The sequence below is a fragment of the Adelges cooleyi genome, unplaced genomic scaffold (assembly GCF_023614345.1).
Source record: "Adelges cooleyi isolate 19-005CV unplaced genomic scaffold, UGA_ACOO_1.1 ACOO_flye_CR_arks_rails_tigmint_CR_PRNA_108, whole genome shotgun sequence".
NCBI classification, from domain to species: Eukaryota; Metazoa; Arthropoda; class Insecta; order Hemiptera; family Adelgidae; genus Adelges; species Adelges cooleyi.
Window position 1 is genome coordinate 8805205 of NW_026095761.1, and position 22223 is coordinate 8827427.

The following is a 22223-nucleotide window of genomic DNA, read 5'->3' on the forward strand; positions in this document are numbered from 1 at the left end:
TATGCAAACAGTTTGGCCAAGAAACAGCGGCAATAGTCGAGCATGAAGGAGAACATACAGTAAATTCTCTCATGTACAATATTGAAGCCTTACACAAAGACTTACAGCTCGAAAACACATATTTGGCAGCGTCTCTCCCAGAAAAATTTAACGATATTGCCAACATTTTCCAAAGTCAATCGCAAACATTTCATTAATACCTGAACGAGTTTTTGACATTTGTTTTAGCATAAAAACACATTTATACATTATTTTACGAAATAGTTTTTATTATTAATTAACTAATATAATAATAAAAAACAATTTATAAATTGTACTTTAATTTTTTTTTATGCTAAAATTATATTATTGAATTTTATTTAAATATTACTCGTACAGTGCAAAATTATAGTAAGCTATAAGTCATACATTAAATAAAAATTACCTAATCTAAAAAGAGAAGATTTACTACATTATTAAAAATTACAGTTAAGCTAATAATTTTGGCTATAGCTAAGTCATAATTGGTTTTAATTAGGTACTATCTAAAAGAAAATATCACACGCTATTCAAAGTTCAAACTACAATACCTAGTTTTATTGATATTTTTTCATTTTGACCTCTCACTTGGCAAGGGCTAATTTTTAAATAGGTAACAAAACAAATACTTTATAGGTTGATCAAGGAAAGTTCTACAATATAATATAACTTTAAAGATACAGTTTTAAGTTACGAGGACTCTACACAAAGGAGTAAAGTTTAGGCAATATTTTACATAATCTTAACTAAGATCTTAAACTATAGTGTTTATTTATTAATACAGTGCTCAGTAATAACTAATAAGGTTCTTAATTGATGGCCATTTATTTTTGTCATGTCACCACAGTCATTTCTATAGGATAAACAACATTTTTTTCCTCCATTAAAACTGCTTTGAGCGGAAAAACTATGTGAGGCCAGTATTAACAGTAGATTAACCAAATTTTGACAATGTATAGGAAAAACTTTATCTATGCCGTACCATTTTTATTTTTTTTTTTAATATACTTAATATTTGTTTTATAAACAAATGAGAAAAATGAATCTTTACGAATAAATAATTTTAATTGTGTTTGAGTTAATAAAAAAATAAAAAAGCTACAGCGTATATAACGTTTTTCTCTATCCATTGTAAACATTTTATACGGTTACTGTAAATACTTGTTACAACCTCACATACTTGACGCTCGCAACTCCATTTTTCACAGATAAAAATTTTTGTCTGTATAAAATTTGGCATGAAAAAAATAACTCCATTTTTTTTTTAGTCTGCCCATAGAACTATAGAACTTTATAGTATATGAATTGTAGTAATTTAATATTGTGATTGTGGTTTTTTAAAAAAAGATTAGTTCTACATTTTTCATCTTATATACGGTACACCTACCTAATTGTGTTTTTGAGTTGACTAAATGGCAATTACGTCTTTTCGTCCGACTATTTTGGCCGTAACAATTAAACCGTGCATTGTAATTTGTACCTATCTTGAGTGTTATTGGAAGTGTTATTGTTATTGTTACCGAAAAGTCGTAACGGCGGTCGGTGACAAAAACACTGTGTATAACGACCAAATTTTTAGGTTTAGTCTGGATCAAAACTATCACAAAAATAACTTATGAGGACGCCACCCACCCGTAAGCTACCCCATAGGTAAAGTTTTTCTCTATACGGTGTGAAAAAATGGCCTGGGTAGCGTCCTCTCAACTATTCATTTACTCAGTGCCTCAGCCACCCCCCCCCCCCCCAAATAAAAATATTTCATAATAGGCCCCTGTGCCCCATAGTATGTGATAGCTCGTACTTTTTAACATTTTGTACACAAGTGTTTTTCTGAAAGTAAACCAAATTAGTGCCGTTGTTATATATTATTATGTTTATGTAAATATCTTATACTTATATCGGATATTCCTTTTTTCAATATATTGTTTGCAAAAAAAAAAAAAAGTATGTTCGCGAGTTGAGTATAATATCTCACATTGCCGGTAGATATGACGCATATTATGAGGTCAACAATAAATAAACGGTACGCTCTTTTTGTACTTATTCAAACAAATCGACATGCCGCGTGTTTGAACATTATTATTTATTATATAATATATATATAAAAAAAAATAATCATATTTTAATAATTAATGATGTGTTTGCGTAACTGAAACACAACATAACGAGTTATATGTTTACAGTAATTATTATTTTTTTTTATGATAGTAAAAGACTTGAGAACTTCTAGGATATACCGGCCGATTCTTTACACCAGTTTTCTCTTAAAATTGTTGAAATTTAGTTAAATTTTTATTTTTAAAACAATTTTTTAATATTCAAATTTTTATAATTGCAGTATTTTTTTACAGCTTTATCGACATTTGAAACTTAAATAGCAACACAAACATTTCATTAACTTTTTAAATTGAGAATAATGTACTACAAATTTAGGATAAGAGTTGATTAATCTTAAAAACTTAAGAACTTTAAAATGATTATTCAAAATTGATTATCGAACAATGTTTTTAGTAAATTATTTTTAATTTAAAATGTTAATTAAACACTTATATAGTTAACTAAATAAATACATAGTTTTAAAGGTCGATAAAGCTCCAGAAAATTAAAAAAAAAAAAAAATTTATAATATTGTTCAGTATTGTAGTAAAAAATGTTTTCAAAAATAAAAACTAAAAAATTACAATTATTTTGAGAGTGAACTAATGCAGGGCTCACCAGATAAAATAATAAATACAATTTCCTACAATATACCTATATAGTTATAAGGAATTGGTGTAAAATAATATTTTATAAAATAAAACACAATTTTTTTCATAAAATGTATGGGTTTTTTCCTTTTTATGCGCAATTTTAGAATTTATGAGTTGGAAATTAGCCTTAGAAGATAAGTCTAACATATACGAATACGGCTCTCGAAAAAGAAAAAGTAACACATATGTTATTTAAAAAACATATTATATACTTATTTATATGCTGGCTTATAATCTTAACCCATGTATTAAAAACGGCTTGTTTATATCGTAACTGTTATTATTGATGTTAATATTACATTTGTATCACCGCACCATTTCAGTGTAAAACAACATATTTATCCAAACCGTTTTTGCAAATTTTTCCTGTTTCAAAGGATTTCTAACAGCTAATACAACATGGATAAACTGTATTCTACGGTTTTTGTGTTGATGGTCGTTGTGTTGATTGGAACAATGAGCCAGTCAGCACTATATAAAGTCATTTGGAATTTGACGATGGACAGCCGCCATTTGCAATGCAGTGTAGATATGATTTCCTACCCGGGTTTTGGCATGGTGTTGCCCGAAGTCAAAAACCTTGACAGAACTTCACTTATTGAATTTGGAAAACCAAATTTTCCGATCCTGCAGGTCGTCAAACAGGTAATAAACTTCTCATAGAAATTTAAATATTTTGTGCTTAAAAGTTTCTCCGAAATCTATTAAAATATAAAATACTTCTCTCAAAAAGTTATATAAGGAAGAACAAGTCATGTTGGAATTTGACGATGGACAGCCGCCAATTTGCACTGCAGTGTAGATATTGATTTCCTACCCGGGTTTTGGCATGGTGTTGCCCAAAGTCAAAAACCTTGACAGAACTTCACTTATTGAATTTGGAAAACCAAATTTGCCGATCCTGCAGGTCGACACACAGGTAATAAACTTCTCATAGAAATTTAAATATTTTGTGCTTAAAAGTTTCTCCGAAATCTATTAAAATATAAAATACTTCTCTCAAAAAGTTATATAAGGAAGAACAAGTCATTTGGAATTTGACGATGGACAGCCGCCAATTGCACTGCAGTGTAGATATGATTTCCTACCCGGGTTTTGGCATGGTGTTGCCCAAAGTCAAAAACCTTGACAGAACTTCACTTATTGAATTTGGAAAACCAAATTTGCCGATCCTGCAGGTCGTCAAACAGGTAATAAACTTCTCATAGAAATTTAAATATTTTGTGCTTAAAAGTTTCTCCGAAATCTATTAAAATATAAAATACCTCTCTCAAAAAGTTATATAAGGAAGAACAAGTCATTTGGAATTTGACGATGGACAGCCGCCAATTGCACTGCAGTGTAGATATGATTTCCTACCCGGGTTTTTGCATGGTGTTGCCCGAAGTCAAAAGCCTTGTCAGAACTTCTCTTATTGAATGCGGAAAACCAGATTCGTCGAACCTGCAGGTCGACACCCAAGTAATAAACTTCTCTTAGAAATTTACATATTATTTTGTTTTTAACAGTTATATACCTACCCCACCGACCAGAACTTGTAAGTGTAAAATTAATTTTTGAAATTTAACTCTATCGCTGTATTCTTCAAATGTATTTAACAGGTTGTTGGAACGACCTTTCTGACTGGCATCCAGGAAATAGGCAAAGGCCTATTCGCAAAGGTGCGTTACGCAGTTGTGGTCAGTGCAGTAGCTATTGTGCTGCTCTTTGCTAGTATTGTAATACTGGTTCTCTTATTCACGGCTATTGCACCTTTGCTACTTATATTGACGTCTTATGCACTGTTGCTGAAACTACTGACTATCATGGTATTTCTGCCGCTTTTTCTAGTATGGGTAATCGTCAGTGTCATTGTAACTTATATCGTTATTCATTTGAAACTTTCACATATCATGTAATGTTATCATACATTAACAATTTTCGCATAACTTATATTATTATTGTATAAACTAATTGTATATACTCCAAGCAGCTGTACACCACAACCATGGTGCATAACCCGTCTTATACAACTTGGAACACAAACTATATTGTAAAATAAAATGATTTTGTTTTTCACAAGTTTACTGGTTTGATTTTTTATGTAAATATATATTTTTTATTAATATGGCGTGTTATCGGATCGTTTTTAATAATACCGTTATACAACAGAACATATGTAGTGAAGCTATTTTTAGATACCGTCGACAATTACTTTTAACTTCAACTCAAAACTTTTACTGTCATTTGAAAAAAACGCTTTTACATTCGACCCGCTTAACCCTACCTGTACCACGTGGTGGCGGTTAGGTTAGTAGTATAAAAACCGTACATTAAAAAACGTCTTGTCCTGTTTATATTAAAGATTTGAGTAGAAAACAACTCTAAGCAAACGAAACTCGATTTGTTACTCCAACTTTTCAAATCGTTGTTTACCCAGAGTAATTGCTTTTGCAGTGTGTGTCACAATATTCTTTCAGCTGTGCGGTAGTACGCGGCGGTCCATGATCTTAAGATTGTCTTAAGATAGGTACGTCATAGTAATATTATTATAAGGAAATATTGTTTGGAGGATTATACGCTATCATCGCCGACACGACGACGTTGTGTTTTTTTTTTTTCATGTCCTGATCGATTTTTCAAAAACAAATCGTTGTATACGTTAACCCGTCGCCGGTTTTGTGCAAGTACTTATGTACTTGGAAATATATACACAGGTCTACATACAAGTCTGCGTGGTGTCTGGCTGACAAAATATATTATGTACTGTTGGATCACGTGTGCTCATCCGCCGTCAATCGTTGCTCAAGTCAATTATTTTTAAGACGGTATACTTACAAGTCAATCCGTCAATCCGTCAAACGTTACTATATTGCCAACACGTGTGATTCACAGCCGCCTTGGGTAAACCGAAAAGTAGTGAGACCGGTGCCCTTTGGTCGTTTTAGTCGGTGTTATAGTTTATTAAGGTACTGGTGTTTATTTTTTTTTAATTTAACTCAATTATTCCAAAATTAGTTGGCGAATTTTTTTTTATTTTTTCCCCTCAAAATGTCTACATAATAAGTAGTGTGACCGGTCAGAGTCCGATTTTGGTCACGGAATGTCAAGTGTTTCACCCTTGTGCCGAGTTGGACACATAATATTATTGTGTTCCTATCGCATGTGTTGCGCTAAGTGTAATAAATCACTCGGAATACACTTACCACCATAGCGGCGTTGCTAAAATATCTACTGAAATGTGTTAATTTTTATTAAACAAACGTTCCAAGATAGCTGGCGAGAACCGACTTATAAACATTCTCTCTTAAAATAGTTGCAATTCTGAAGTTTAGCTAACTGGTCAACAGTCAATTTTGAATAAATGGTTTTAATGTTATTCAAGTTCAAAATTTAAGACTGCAGGTGTAGTTGATGTAATGAGTTAAGTAACGTACACAGATAGAAATAACTCCATCCTTTCAGTCCAGTCCTACATTTCAAAATTAAAAAGTAATTATCAAAAATTGGTTATCGACCAGTCAACATTCTCAGAAAATTATTCTTAACTCACACAGTTAGCTACACGTCGTTTAAGTTTCAAAAATTTATAGATAGCACTGGAAAATACTGCAAAAGGTAAATGTTTAGTTATTTTATAATATATTGTAAAATAAATAAAAACACAAATGTTTCAAAAAGGAAAATTACAACATTTTAGTTGTATTAAATGAAAATCAGTGTCTTTCAATTTCTCGATTTCACACAAAATATATCCAAGTTTATTTATTATTACTGGCAATTGTATAGCCCGTCCAGGCCTCGCCCTTATGGAGTATTCAATATAATATGTAATAAGCATTAGCCTTGCACAAAGACCGACTTATACCACTTAAAAAGGTATCCAACGCGTTGACGACCATCGATCGATCGTCGAATTGGGCGGTAAAAAAAACATAATAAAGACTCCAAGACAACACAAACATTGTGCGTTCAACGATTAGGTTTAAAATCGACCTATAGAATTAATTACCCGTGTACTAATACAATATATATATGTTATCTATTAAATCGTTAAGTAGGAAGTCGTCTCGTTCGACGTGTATATGTCAATTGGGAGGAGAAAACGAGACCGCCCACATGGTTAAAAAAAAAATGATCATAAGAACCGAGAGCATTAATGAAAAGTTAAAATTAATGAAACTAAATCTACACAAGTAACATTTATACTGGGTGATACTGTTGCGTGTCTGCCCATAAATGTGCATGGTTCTGTTACATTACACAAGTGAAAAATATAAAAACATGTCTAATGTGAAGCGATGATATCACTGATAAAGATACGTGTAGAGATATGTGAACCGACGAAGCAAATATGTACATCACATTCAGTTAATACAATTTTCTAAGCTAAAACCGAGTGAGCCGTGGAAATTACTCACAATAGTTGTGTGTAAACATTTTTAGTTTTTAAGTGTGGCATAATAAGTACTACATACAAGAGATGATTCGATGTTAATACCAGGAAATTCACATAAAAGAATATCTTTTGAACAATGTGGAGCAGTGGAGGTTTTTTTAAATCGTTATCATACCACAATCTATCTCATACACTACATACAGCACCAAAGTTATTGTTTAAGAACCTCGATTTAAATTGAGCGTGAGCTTTGGAATGTATATAATATTTATCATATGAGGCGACAGTGATATATTCTGAAGTTTCAATAGTAGTTCTATCTTCTAATGATTGTTCAAGTTCTGATGAAGTTGATAACATTTATTGAGGCGAATGGGACATATCTGGATGATACATTATTGACAATGTAGTGGAAGTACTAGTAGATGCTACTTGAGAAGTTCTGAAAATAGATTTTTGGCGCTCTTTGAATTCTTTTTGTCTCTCCGCGTTTGTCTTAGGCATAGCTAAAATGTTACAAAAGTTGTTTTTTTTTGTGTGAAACGGGATCGAAATCCAAGTTATTTATTATCTATTGGTTATTTATGTAACGATCTAGTTTTCCAATGTTTGGTTTTCTAATCAACTTATTTACTTATTGTATAAAATATGAAATTTATACTAGATAATTAAAAAATTATTTTTCTCACTGCTCTCTTGAGAATCATGTTGTATGAACACTGCACTCGTAGATGGTACTTGGTACAAGATGGTATAAGCTGGTTCCGGTCTTATTTTTTTGGCCTTATGGCGCTCTTCGTATTTGTTTTGTTGTTCCGCGTATGTGTTAGGTATAGCTTAAATGTTACAAAAATATGTTTAAGGTGAATCGGAATCGAACCCAGTTTATTTATTTTACGTTACGGCCTAAACATACAAATATACCTATTTTTTTTTTAATAGCAATGATATGTAGTTGTTAGTTATTTAAATTTAATCACACAAAGAAACAACATGAAAGTAAAGAGAGAAAAAACTAAAAAAAAGTTACTACTTCCGTTACCTACTTCCGGTATTTGCACAAATTTACTCCTACCCAAAACATCGTACCGCGCGTAAAGATGTTTACACATCAAAAATTGTATTAACCTTTTTTTTAAATGCGTGAAATAATTGTCCAATTCTGGAAAGCATTTTTTTTGGACATTTTATTTACTTAAATCTTTTTTTATCCGGATCCTTGCTAATATGATCTATGAGTTTAATTTATGACATTCATTTCAAATTAATGACTTTATTCATAGTTAAGCACGACTAAAAATAAAAATAAAAACCCCACATTAAAAACAAAAATTGTACAAATAATCATTCTTGACCATTTTTTTTTTAAATTTTGCAATAATTGTTGAGGATTTAGTTTATTTTGGAGAATCTCAAGTCCCCTCCTCTAGATTTCCGGTAGTAATATGCACATTTTTATATTTTTTTGACGTACTTAAGGGGCGTCTCGTTCCCCTTTTATAAAATTTACCGAATACAAAATAATAAACCACCAGCTTGTTAGGCGGTCTTAATCGATTAGGTCTGATTTGAAGACTAATGAAACGAACTGTTGTTTTTGATTTAGAAAACAAAAACAACAAAATTTAATTTAAAAGCAGTTATTACAACATGCAATTTTTTCAAGCCAAAATCGGATTTCACCGGATGAGCAGCAGCAGCAGTCAGCTGTTAGGACCGCCTATCAAAGATTATAATTTACAAATAAGTAGGTATTGGAAAGTAAACATATTGATAATATGTTTTTGAATAAAACCGTGTATCGGTAACGCCATCTGTCATTGGAAAACGGCACCAAGGTGAAAATCTCAAGGCGGTCGTTATCTTATCTGGCGGTTGCCGTTATCAGAACGTATCCAGTTGGAACTTGAGATGACAAATTCACTTCACTGCTGTTGATTGGAAATTGTGATGCAACACCGAGAAAATCGTCAAGTCGAATCGAGTTAATCGCGTAAAACGGCAATAGGTCGGTATTACCGTGTGAAAAATCGTCGTGTTTCGCCATCGCGGACTCAGGCAACCGTCACTGATGGTGGTCCGTCGCATCCAGAGTTAACATGATCAAGAGGTCCAACGCAAAAGAGATGTTTATCATACGTGCGTTGGAAAAGATCCTCGGCGACAAGGACATCAAGAAGTCGTACCACGCCGAACTTCGAAAAGAATGCGAAGCCGCTCTGCGTAAGTGCCGACGACATGTCGTCTTGTTAGCTGCAAAAGTTTATCTAATTTTTTTTTTTTTAAATTGGCTTTTACAGAGAACGTAAAAGCCGAATGCCAGTCCGAAGAAAAGACGGATTCATCGTCCGCCTTGCCATTGCCAAAAGACGGTAGTTCGACCATTTCGGCTGAAAAATATTTTAGACCTTTCGAGTTGGCCTGCCAGAGTAAGTCGCCCCGGATTGTCGTCACCTCGTTGGATTGCTTACAGGTATTCTGGTCAGGTATAAATTTATTTAAAACGACATTTTACACTTACCACAAGAATTTCAGAAACTCATTGCTTACGGCCATTTGGCCGGCAACTGTACCAACGACACTGGCAAGCCACTAATTGACAAAATTGTTGAAACTATTTGCGATTGTTTTACGGGACAGCAGACCGACGAGGGGATTTTATTGCAAATTATTAAAGTAAGTATTATTATTGTAGTATTAAGTAAGTAAACAGTATGAGTATGAGTATTGTATGGATTGTTTATTTAAAAAAAAAAAATAGTACATTTTTTCTTTGGAATTATTAATTTTTCATTATTATACTATTTTACTGATAGAAAATGTCTAATATGAAATATGTAATATAATCTATTTTAATATTTTCTAATAATTTATTTATGAGATTTTCCAAAACTATATTGGCTATGGATAAATATTTTTTTTTAATGATTTTTTAAACAAGCTTCAGTGTTTTTTTTATTGAAAGATTCTGAACAAATCGCTTTATTAACAATGTATATAATACTTAAACGACTTTATTTTTGTTTTAGGCACTTTTGACTGTAGTTACTAGTCAGCATGTGGAAGTGCACGAAGCTACCATTTTAAAAGCAGTCAAAACTTGCTATAACATATATTTAGCTAGTAGAAATTTAGTTAATCAAACAACAGCTCGAGCTACTCTCACACAAATGCTAAACGTCATTTTTACTCGCATGGAAATGCAAGCGTTGGAAGCAGAAGTGCAAAACAAAGACATAGAAACGGAAAATATAGGTATGTGCGAAATCGATGACACGTTAAACAGTGATGATTCCAATAATCAGGAGTTATCAGAAGAATTTGTCATTAATGATATAATCAACGAAATCTGTGAAACTGCCTTGCAAGATTTAGACTGTGATATAAAAACTAAAGAACTCGCACAAGATATTGTCAGATCTATGTCAGAAGTATGTTGAATGAAGAACAAAATAAATACATTAAAGTTAGAATATTCAATTTTTTAATAAAGTTGTTTTTTATTTCCAGGAAAGTTTAGATGGAACTAACGAAGCGGAGTGCCGTTCAGTTACAGCTTTTAATCATGTTTTACAAAAAGATGCTTTTCTCGTCTTTCGGTCTCTGTGTAAACTTTCAATGAAACCCTTACCCGAGGGAACACCTGATCCAAAGTAAGCATTTATATTAAAAAAAGCAAACATCTCAATCTTCTCTTAATAATATTTTTTGAAAGGTCGCACGAACTCCGTTCAAAAATTTTATCTTTACATCTTTTATTGTCGATTTTACAAAATGCGGGACCAGTTTTTCGCACCAATCCAATGTTTATTACGGCAATTAAACAATTTCTATGTGTAGCGTTGTCTAACAACGGAACATCGTCAGTACCTGAAGTTTTCGAACTGTCGTTGGCTATATTTTTATCGCTGCTATCGCGCTTCAAGACACATTTGAAAATGCAAATAGAAGTAAGCATGACTGGTCATATGATTTTTTATAATAATTCAATCATACGTAAAATTTATTTATTTATAAAATTTACTTACAGGTTTTTTTTAAAGAAATTTTTTTAAATATTTTGGAAACGTCCAGTTCGACTTTTGAACATAAATGGATGGTTATTCAAGCTTTGACCCGTATTTGTGCAGATGCTCAAAGCGTTGTCGATATGTACGTGAATTACGACTGTGATTTATCTGCCGCAAATCTGTTTCAACGGTAAAAATATATACTATATTTTATCATCATCAAAGATAATATAAATGTGTAATTTTTTTTTTTTTTAGGTTAGTAGACGATCTTTCGAAAATTGCGCAAGGTCGTCAGGCAATTGAGCTGGGTGCTACTCCTAATCAAGAGAAATCTATGCGAATTCGTGGACTCGAGTGCTTAGTGTCGATACTCAAATGTATGGTTGAGTGGAGTAAAGATTTGTACGTGAATCCAAACTCTCAAACCAATCTTGGGCCAGAAAAGAATGTACGTGATTACGATGCCAACGAGTCTGCTATTACACAAGACAGTTTGAACTCACTCGACGGCAGTGAGTCTAGCTTGACATCAAACAGTTCAGGCAACAAAGAAGCTCCGGACATGCCACAACAGTTACAGGTGCTTAAACACCAAAAGGAAGTTTGGGAAACCGGTATACACATGTAAGTACTACTTCCATGACGAAAGCAGCAATGTTGGGCAAAATGTAAAACTAACAATAAACAATTTCTTTTTATTTGCGACTCAATAAGTAATCTATTATCTGTTTATTATTTATAAAAACATATTATCTTAGTTAATTTCAAATTTATTTGAAGTCATACTTTATAAATAAAAAAAAACTGACTTTTTTTCATCTCAATTAATAAAAAATTTTTTTTATTAATTATAAAATAAAATATATTAAACATAGTATAAACAAATATAATTTTAACACCAAAAGTGACTAAAAAATAAAATCAAGGTCGAGCGTTTTTGTGTTTAATTTTGTATTTGCTTTTTATTTACATAAACTGCATAATCATTAAAGTTATTTGAACAATGTTAAATTTTTAGGTTCAATCGCAAACCCAAACACGGTATAACTTTTCTGCAAGAACAAAAACTACTCGGTTCTAGTCCATCAGACATTGCTGAGTGGTTTCACATCGACGAGCGATTGGACAAAACCGCAATAGGAGATTTTCTTGGTGAAAATGAAGATTTTAACAAAGAGGTATTCGTACGACTTATTATTCAGTGGCATAGCTAGCGAGGGTGCAGAGGGGGCAGCTGCTATTTTAGGGCGTTTTTGTAAGGTTAACATGTAATATAAAGTGCAAAAAAAATTCTTGCTTTAGTCTCTAGTTATACCACTGTTATTATTAGGCCTTTAAATGGAGTTTAATAATATTTTGTTTTCAATTTAGGTTATGTACTACTACGTAGATCAAATGAATTTTGTCAGCAAAGACGTGGTTACCGCTTTACGATTTTTCTTGGACGGATTCCGATTGCCAGGAGAAGCTCAAAAAATTGATAGATTGTTGGAAAAATTTGCCAGTAGATGGTTTGAGTGCAACCCAAAGTAATGACTTTCTTTTCATATTTGATGAAGTATTTCATTAATTATTAGTGAATTATTTTCAGTAACGGTATTTTCGACAGTGCCGACACACTGTACGTGCTTTCTTATTCGATTATTATGTTGACTACTGATTTGCATTCGCCTCAAGTAAAAACCAAAATGACTAAAGAACAGTATATCAGAATGAACAGAGGAAGTTGTATATCTGACAACAAGGATCTACCAGAAGAGTATTTAAGTAAAATATATGATGATATTGCTGGGCACGAAATAAAAATGAAGACAACTGTAAAACCTGGTAAACAATGTAAGTATGATGTTAAATTTGTGCTTAGAAATTTTATTATTTCCCTTTCCTCTACTCATCATATTTTAGTGATACCTAATGAAAAGAGACGAAAGGTTTTGTGGAATATGGAAATGGAAGCTATAGCAGTAGCAGCTAAAAACCTTATGGAATCTGTCAGTCATGTACGAGCTCCTTTTACTGAAGCCAAACACTTGGAACACGTCAACCCCATGTTTAAGGTGTGTTGTAGTTTTTTTAATATAATTTATATTTAAATTAATTAAATTTGAATTATTCTATAGATGACGTGGACACCATTTTTGGCAGCTTTCAGTGTTGGCTTGCAGGACTGTGATGATTTGGAAATAGCCATGTTATGTCTAGACGGTATACGGTGTGCAATCAGAATCGCCTGTATATTCCACATGACTGTATGTGACTTTGTACTTTGGTAATTACATCTAAGTTTTATATAAATGGATTCTTTTAAACTTTATTTAGTTGGAAAGAGACGCCTATGTTCAAGCGTTAGCGCGATTTACTCTTTTGACGGCCAATTCACCTGTGACCGAAATGAAAGCCAAGAACATCGAAACAATTAAAACATTGATAACTGTAGCGTACACGGATGGAAACTATTTGGGAACTTCTTGGCTTGATATCGTTAAATGCATATCACAATTAGAACTCGCCCAGATGGTCGGAACTGGCGTTCGTCCTCAATTTTTATCCCAAGTTATTAGCAAGACGTATCCACCTATCGAGGCGCTGAGTCAAAAATTAAATTTCACTACCTTGGACTGTAAGTTGTAACTTGCAGTGTCCCTATTTTTTGACGTTTTATTTAGCCAAGGTTAAATTGTTATTATGTATAGCGTCAAGTCAGAAAGGATCAATCGGTGAGACTAGCAGCCAGAGTGTGGTGGTTGCTGTAGATCGTATATTCACAGGATCTACGAGACTCGACGGTGATGCTATAGTTGAATTTGTGAAGGCGCTTTGTCAAGTATGTGTATAGTTTTCACGACAAGCAATACTATATGAATTAAAATTGTTTGCTTGATTTTAGGTTTCCATCAACGAATTGGCCAACTCGACTCATCCTCGCATGTTCAGTCTACAGAAAATCGTCGAAATATCTTACTACAATATGGGACGTATTCGTCTGCAGTGGTCACGTATGTGGCAAGTGCTTGGTGAACACTTTAACCGCGTTGGTTGTTATCCAAACGAAGACATTGCGACATTTGCTTTGGATTCATTGCGTCAACTTTCAATGAAGTTTATTGAGAAAGGCGAATTTGCAAATTTCAAATTTCAAAAAGATTTTTTAAGACCCTTTGAAGTCATCATGAAAAAAAATCGTTCCCCGACAATCAGGGACATGGTGGTGACATGTATTGCTCAAATGGTTAAGTCGCAAGCAGCCAACATTAGGTCAGGCTGGAAGAATATTTTTGGAGTATTCCATCTGGCCGCTTCCGATCATGATCGCGCAATCGTTGACATGGCCTTTCTTACCAGCCGTGATGTGATCAGTAAGTAAAATATAGTAGCTTGCAAACATAATTGTGCAAAAATTATTCAAATAACTAGTTATTCGGTAAATAATACAATTTTTTTCTATAAATAAATTATGATGTTATTTTATTTTTATTATTTCTATAGATCTGTTTTACGAACAGAACTGTATAAGAATGATGGAGTCATTCCAGGACGCAGTAAAATGTTTGTCTGAGTTTGCGTGTAATATTCGCTTTCCAGAAATAAGCATGGAGGCAATACGTTTGTTACGGACTTGTGCTGATTGTGTTCACGATAAACCACAAGTAATAAGTTTAAAGAAATAAATCAAAATGTGTATAACTAAACGTTTACTAAAACATTAAACGTTCTATTTGTGTTAAGATTTTCGCCGAACACTTTTCTGAGGAATCCACTCCATTTGAAGAGGATGGTGTTTGGGTCAGAGGTTGGTTTCCCTTATTGTTTGAATTGTCGTGCATTGTCAGTCGATGTAAATTGGACATTCGAACGAGAGCGCTGACAGTACTCTTTGAATTGATTAAAACTCACGGTATTGTGTTCAAATTGAACTGGTGGAAAGACTTGTTCAACGTGCTTTTTCGTATTTTCGACAATGTAAAGCACCAAGAACACAGCGTGGAGGTGAGTAGTGGTTGTTGATCCAATTTAAAAGTACATATTTTTTTACAATAACCAACATTTGAATTCGATTAGAGAATTGAATGGATGACAATCACGTGCAATCATGCCTTAACTTCCATAGTGGACGTTTTTACCCAATACTTTGACATACTCTGTCCCATATTGCTCCAAGATTTATATGCTCAACTTCAGTGGTGTATTCAACAAGGTAAACATTTCAATTCGGTTAAAAAATACATTTTTCACTGAATTATACTTTTGTTTATGTAGAAAATGATCAATTAGCGCGATCCAGTACCTATTGTCTTGAAAATCTTATAACGTCCAACGGTTCCAAATTTGACCACACCAATTGGGATTGTACGTGTCAGACAATCGTTACTATGTTTGACAGTATGATGCCTAAGCGATTGCAAAATCAAGATCAATCTTCCAATGTATGTAAATTAAACATTTGTAACCATCTTAATTGTTTTCAGTAACTGTCATTGGTCTTAAAATCAAATCTTCAAAATTGTATATACTTTGTTTACAGTCAAATAAGTCAGACATCAGCTTAACAGTCAAGTGCGCCATCCGCCTAGAGTTAATCCAGACGGTGGACAACATTGTATTCTTTCCATCGACGTCACGTAAAGAAGACCAAGAGTACTTGGCATTGGCCCAAAACACGATGATCAGTCAGAATACGGATATACTGGAGCAACAGCAAGAAGAACAAGGCATGTACAGTAACCTGAGTTCAGAACATTTGCTCATGTTGACCGATTGTTTGTTACGAGTGCACAACTACACCAAACAATACAATTATTCTATGTTGCAAAAAATCCCTCCCCGCAGTTACAGTGAGTATTGTACGGTTTTGAAATCATTTAATATATGAGGGGTCTAATGGTTATAATGGTATAAGTGACATAAGCTGTAATTAGAGAAATATTTAAGTTCTAGAATACATGTTCGAGTGACATAATCGTGTAGGTGATTGAACTTCAATTTGCCTTTTGATGAATTGATTTTTAAAACAAGCAAATAGCATTTTCACAAAAACTCAACTTAAACCTCTATGGTTTTAACCCTCTCATATTGTATGTTCCTTTTCATTGTCGTCTATCTGTGTTCATATATAGTCAACGAAGACCTGTCCAATATGGTCAAGCAAGAGACGCAGAGTGTGGCTTGCGTACTGAGGATAGTGTTGAAGGCCATTTGTGACGAGTCAAGGCGGACGCATTGGGATCATGCGCAAAACATAGCGGCAACTGTTATAAATGACTCGCTTCAGTATTACTTATCATTGAACAATCACAATCACCGTACGGCGTGGAATCCTATTCTATTGCTTATATTTACCAAGTTGTATAAATTACCTGAAGACAAGGTATGAAAATCAAGAATTTAATTTGTATTTTTTTTCTTAACCTTTATATTTGTTTTGTAACAGTTTGCCTTGCAAACATCTCAACACTATACTTTATTGTGCGATATGGTTGGTGTCGAAATAAAACCAGAATTGAGAACTGTGCTCGGAAGAATATTCGCTCGTACCGGATCGGTTTTTAAAATCACGTAACAATAATTTGTCCAAAAGGTTTTATTTTTAAAGAAAAATAATATACAAATATTACTATTATACCATTATATTTTATTATTATACGTACAAAAATATTTTAAATGTTTTAAATTTCGAAGAAACATACAACACTCATTCACTACAATCACAAATGTGATTGTATTGATCTCTCACCCAAACTGTTTAAATATTCCTATATGTATAAAAAAACACTTATTAGTTTATTAATTTTAACATATTTTATTACTCTTTATTATTATTTTCAAGTATTATAATTTGTTAACTTTGCTTGTTGTGAACACTGTTAACTTGTTATTTGTGTGTAAACAGTACACCACCATCTATAGTAAAACCCTTGAGTGGTCAACCCCCAAGCACTGCACCCCTATTTTTATGTTATATTGTTGTGTTATTTATTGTATCAGCTATTTTTGCTATTTGAATGTGATTATTCTGTGTAGCTTAGTTACTTGAATATTTAATGTATAAATAGACTATTTTTACAGAATAATACTACCGTCCTTTATTTAAATATACATTATATATGTATTGAAAGTTTTGTTTAAATGTGATTAACATAAAAACGTTTAACGATTGTTAACTATAGTACATCATTGTGTCTTATTATAAAATATATTATGTATTTGATATTTGTTACCGTGCTTAGAAATATATAATTTTTTTTCCTAATTATTTTTATTTTTATGATTCAATAATTAATTTGTTTGTACGATATGTATAAAAAAAATATATACAGTTTTCCATATGTATTTTGTTGAACCACTTTGTATATAAACAAAATTATTTGGAACAAATTTACACGTTAGAAATAACAGCAAATGCAAATGGTTATATTGGTAAAAAAAAAGTAACTAACGTTAAACATAAAACAAAAGTTACTTATTAGGTATTACATGACATATGTACTTGTCGAATAGGATCACATCAAAACAAATGAACAATAATAATAGCTACTATACTACAGGGTGTATCACGATAGTCTGACAGATTCACCTACACATTTAAGTTTTTATGCAAATCTGTCAGACTATCGTGAGGTGCCCTTTACATGCCACCTTTTTATGTAAAAAGAAAAAATTGTAGTCAGTACACTAAAAATACATTTGAAAACAATTCAATACAATAGTTGTCAATTATTACACAAATTTGAAGTCATTTTATATGTTAATTCCAAATGCTTTAAGTTTCATATCGTTAAGACAAAATGCTTGATTATAGGGAAATGACACGTCAGCCGATTCAGCAAACTGCCATTCTTTTTTCTTGGAATTATATTTCTCACTTTTTGTCACTAGCGTTAGTTTAGGCTTGTCAAATTGTACGCCTCCAAAAACGATTAAATCATTTTTAATAACGACACCGTCTATTTTGAAAACATAACATAATATTAGACACTGTTGCCTACTTAAACTAATGTGTACTAGCACTGACTTGCATTGCTCCTGGGTTCGTTCATGTCTGGTAACACAGTCCATTTTAAATATTGTAAGTCAAATTTGAAAACACTCCTTTCAGATGTACTTGGTAAAATGCCGAATCCACCGCCAATGAGATAAACGACATTCTTTCCCATCGCCACAGCCATAGAACATTTGGGCGTTGGCATAGAACCGAGTCGTATCCATCTATTATTTTTTAAATCGTAGCAATCTACGCTAGCAAGCATCGTGTTGAGGTGAATTCCGCCAAACTACACAGAACATTACAGTCGTATTAAATCAATATAACTGATCTATAAATAGTTTCAATAAAACAAATATCTTAAGTTTATATATTTAGAAACATATTAGTCATTGACGTTTAATAGTTTATGCATGGAATTGAACAGTAAAATAAACTTACAATAAATAAACGATTGTTGTGGATGATAGATTTGCAGTATTTACGAGGGGTAGGCATCGGTTTTGAAAAACAATTCCAAACTTTCAAATCTAAGTCATAATATTCTATCGAATTCAACGTATTCTTGTGCATATCTTCACCTCCGATCTATACAAAATAAATTATTATGGTTACATCAAAAATACTCTGTTTAACGACAATTGCCATTAAGTTATTACAACTTACAACATATATGTATTTTCCTTGAATACTAACAGCAAAATTTCTTCGGGTAGTTTTCATAGGCATTAAAGGCACCCAATCTTTGGCCATTGAACTAAGATCAAGTGCTTCTATGTAATTTGTCCACTTATTGGGTTCCTTGAAACCGCCAATTGCAAATATCACACCTTTACTTGAGAACACCATAACGGAACAATAGCGACGAGGTCGAAAAAACGCATAATCACAAAATTTCCAATTCAGATTCTCCTCATCTCTCATATATAGATACTTGATATAGCCGTCTTCATCCCCCAATACACCTTTTATAGCAAAAATAATCTTAACACAAAAAAATACATTAATGTTTCTAATTGTCAAACAATTATATTTTGCTAGGTTTTAAATATTTTTAACATACATTTGATACATGTGAATAAGGTGTTCTAAATGTTGTGTTGGAAATATTTAAACCAGCACGGATATTAACAATTTCTTTCATGAAGTCAACCAAATCTAATAAGCAAGTAAGTAATTAAAATAAACAAATATTATTATACTGTAAACAGAATTTTAATAATAATTTTAAAGGTGCTTACAATCTTTGTTTCTTTTCAGTAAAGGTTCATTAGTTATTCGCTTCAATCTGTTTTTAGGAATCAATGGTAATCTCAAATACTTAAGTAATTCAGGTAAATAGTCCTTGCGTTCACATAAGTTATAATTTATCCAACCAATGATAAATTCAAAAATCTAAATAGAAATTTTACAATATAAAATAAATAAAAGTCTTTTCTGCTAAAAATGTGTTATAAATGTCAGTTAAAAAAAAAAATGGGTTTGGTCTAGAATTATTCAAACCTTCACTAATACAAATGATGCAAGTTTAGGCAATATTTAAATTGCAAGTTGCATTAAATATAATACATATTTTTTATCAATGCATTGATAAACAAACATATTATTCATTTTGGCTGAGATTTGAATTTTTATAGTTTTTGTTCATTTGAAAAAGTTGTAATGCTGTCTTTCCGATTCTGCTATAAAAGTTTGGCCATCTTTGTATAGCAGACATGTGTAAGTAAATGTCAAGAAGCTTCCGCTGGCGTTGCAAAACTTGTTTTTTAAAACTACCTTCTCACCTTCACATTTAACCTAAATAATGCCATCATTTTTTTTAAGTATACAAAAAAAAATCTAACGTTCAAAAATGTATATTTTTTTTTGGACAACTTTCTTAATGAATAACCAATAATAACTAAAACAAACTAAAGAACATATCAGTTAAAATAAAAAGATTTTTTAAAAATAATTTTCAGATAACATTATTTAAATAAAAACATATTTTAATAACCATAATCATTACTTATTTTTTTTTTAAATTTTAAGTGCTTGATTAATGATAAAATAATCACCTGACCAAAATCAGTGAAATTTTACAGTTACATAAAACGTTATTTGAATAAAAAGTTATTTGCTGATAAAAGGTTTTCACAATAAAAAACTATACCATTTCTTCTGATTGAATTTCCAAATAATCGTTGGATATGAACTCGACAAAATCATCAAAATTTAGTTCAAATAGTCCTTCCAAACCCGATTCCGAATTCACAATAGCACTAAAAAAAAAAATGAATTTTTATTGCCTCTTCATTAAAATATTTATGCCAATACTTGGTGTAATACTCACTTGAAGTTCATTAAAATATAATTAAAACAGAAATAGTGAAGTTCTCTGTGTGATATAGGATTAGCATATTTCATGAACGCCATGCAATTAAAGATGTTTATTTTCTCTCTAATATAATTATAACATAATTTTTTTACATTATTAAATTGATAACAATCAGCAGCTTTTAACAGTTTCTAAAAAAAAAAAAAAATGTTATGTTACAAAGATATTCTGCATACTACCTCAATATTATTTTCTTTTATGTTTAATTTGAATGTGTACACGTACGTCAGAATGGATCTTAAGACATCAGACTCGATTTCTTTTAAAGTCACGTTTCTTTTCTCATTTTTTTTAAAGCCACCGTAGAATAGTACTTCAAACCAAGAACTAGCCGATGCCAAAATAAGTTTATGAGCAGCTAATTGTACACCATCATCTGTTACTAAGTTTATATCGGGCGGTGTGTTTTTTCTGTAAATATTAAGTTTCTTTGTTTAGATAGTAAAAACTCCAGTTAGGATAATATTTAACTCACTTAAATAAATGATAAAAGTCTTTGTAATGGTCTGATAATGATGCGCCATTATCGTCAAGAGAACTTAGAGACATTTTGGAGAAGTGTATTGTGCTCTAAATTATATTAACACAAAATTATACAAATATTAATATAAATATATAATAAGTGTAATAATTATTATAATTGTTAAGAGGCAAAGAAATAAAGCAAAGTTTTTCACTTTTCAGGAGAACTAATAAAAACTTTTTTTTGAGAGGACATTTTTAATTGCAAGTAATGGTTTTTTCAGAAATGTTTGGGTGAAACAAATATTGTAATAACCTAAACATGACTTGGCTATTTTACCTGACTGCGTATAAAGAAACATTGTATATTTTTTTATTTGTAAATATAAATGTGTAATTTGTAAAATTTAATATAATTGGAATTCCTTGTTTTACACCAATATTTCAATTATAATTAAAATATACAAATTAAAAAAAAATTACCTATATAAAATACCTAACATTTATATTAAAATTGAGTCTACATAGATTTTGTGTTTGCCTTTTTTAATGTCTTTATCTATTATAACAATAATGTTGAACATGGTAATTATTATTTGTGTTTAACCGCTTATCTTCAAAACTTACTTAAGTCAAGTCTATAAATTTCAATGAGCAAATTGTTTCACTTGTTTGACAACCAGTAGTATAGCGACAGAAATTTAACTGTTATAAAATAGTATTGCTAGCACCATCTCTAATAATGATGAACATTGAACTGTGATCAGAATAGGAACAAACAATACATAGTGCTACGCGTATTTACCCTTAACATAATATATTTATCCCATATAATATAATTAACCATTGATTTCAAATTACTATTAATATTATAGAGCAGAAGGCAACGGGAAACCTCCGCACCATAAATCCCCTTCCCTATTACACAACTCTTGTTAGAAGTTAGAACAATAGTGGTATAAAAATGTTGAATACAAAAATAATATTATTTTACTTATAAGTTATATTCAATAAATGTGTTGTGCAGATAACTGATAGTCGGTAGATGATGATGACTCACCGTTATCAACAGCTGCACGTGCACCTCCAATTTATATTCTTATCAGAGTGTAGTGCCCAAAATATAAACAGATGTAGTAACTTAACAGCTGTTTGGGTAACATTACTTTTGTATTTTTTTTTTAATTAGATTGAAAACTACAATTTAGGATTAAGAAATACTAATAATATTAAGAGATGAGGAATT

General features: G+C 31.6%; 3 protein-coding genes across 6 annotated transcripts; 2 read left to right on the forward strand and 1 right to left on the reverse strand.

The window, feature by feature from the left end:
• Positions 1–2839: 2839 nt before the first annotated feature.
• Positions 2840–4787, forward strand: LOC126846537 (uncharacterized). The gene is made up of 4 exons (XM_050586044.1): positions 2840–2944; positions 3146–3413; positions 4047–4229; positions 4370–4787. Exons 2-4 carry the CDS (start codon positions 3168–3170, stop codon positions 4664–4666), a joined length of 726 nt encoding a protein of 241 aa, XP_050442001.1. The 5' UTR covers positions 2840–2944; positions 3146–3167; the 3' UTR covers positions 4667–4787.
• Positions 4788–9057: 4270 nt separating this feature from the next.
• On the forward strand, positions 9058–17374 carry LOC126839329 (brefeldin A-inhibited guanine nucleotide-exchange protein 1). Of its 2 annotated transcripts, XM_050574614.1 has the most exons (23): positions 9058–9369; positions 9447–9619; positions 9682–9822; positions 10176–10577; positions 10657–10799; positions 10862–11096; positions 11177–11346; positions 11415–11783; positions 12178–12337; positions 12531–12688; positions 12751–12995; positions 13065–13216; positions 13280–13408; positions 13479–13779; positions 13853–13983; positions 14047–14515; positions 14646–14806; positions 14886–15146; positions 15219–15354; positions 15417–15583; positions 15682–15991; positions 16274–16524; positions 16588–17374. In XM_050574614.1, the coding sequence occupies exons 1-23, from the start codon at positions 9246–9248 to the stop codon at positions 16714–16716; spliced, it is 4917 nt and encodes a 1638-aa protein (XP_050430571.1). In that variant the 5' UTR covers positions 9058–9245; the 3' UTR covers positions 16717–17374. The 2 variants fall into 2 exon arrangements, with proteins under 2 accessions (XP_050430571.1, XP_050430562.1); XM_050574605.1 differs by having other exon boundaries at positions 12751–13216.
• Positions 17375–17444: 70 nt separating this feature from the next.
• LOC126839344 (kelch-like protein 28) lies at positions 17445–22004 on the reverse strand. Of its 3 annotated transcripts, none has more exons than XM_050574634.1 (11): positions 21605–22004; positions 20991–21085; positions 20695–20897; positions 20471–20646; positions 20291–20399; positions 19380–19533; positions 19202–19296; positions 18805–19122; positions 18580–18726; positions 18169–18427; positions 17445–18100 (listed from the first exon to the last, which is right to left on the reverse strand). In XM_050574634.1, exons 2-11 carry the CDS (start codon positions 21037–21039, stop codon positions 17895–17897), a joined length of 1716 nt encoding a protein of 571 aa, XP_050430591.1. In that variant the 5' UTR covers positions 21040–21085; positions 21605–22004; the 3' UTR covers positions 17445–17894. The 3 variants fall into 3 exon arrangements, with proteins under 3 accessions (XP_050430591.1, XP_050430582.1, XP_050430599.1); XM_050574625.1 differs by having other exon boundaries at positions 17447–18100; positions 20695–20926; XM_050574642.1 differs by lacking the exon at positions 17445–18100 and having other exon boundaries at positions 18349–18469; positions 20695–20926.
• Between the last annotated feature and the right edge of the window lie 219 nt (positions 22005–22223).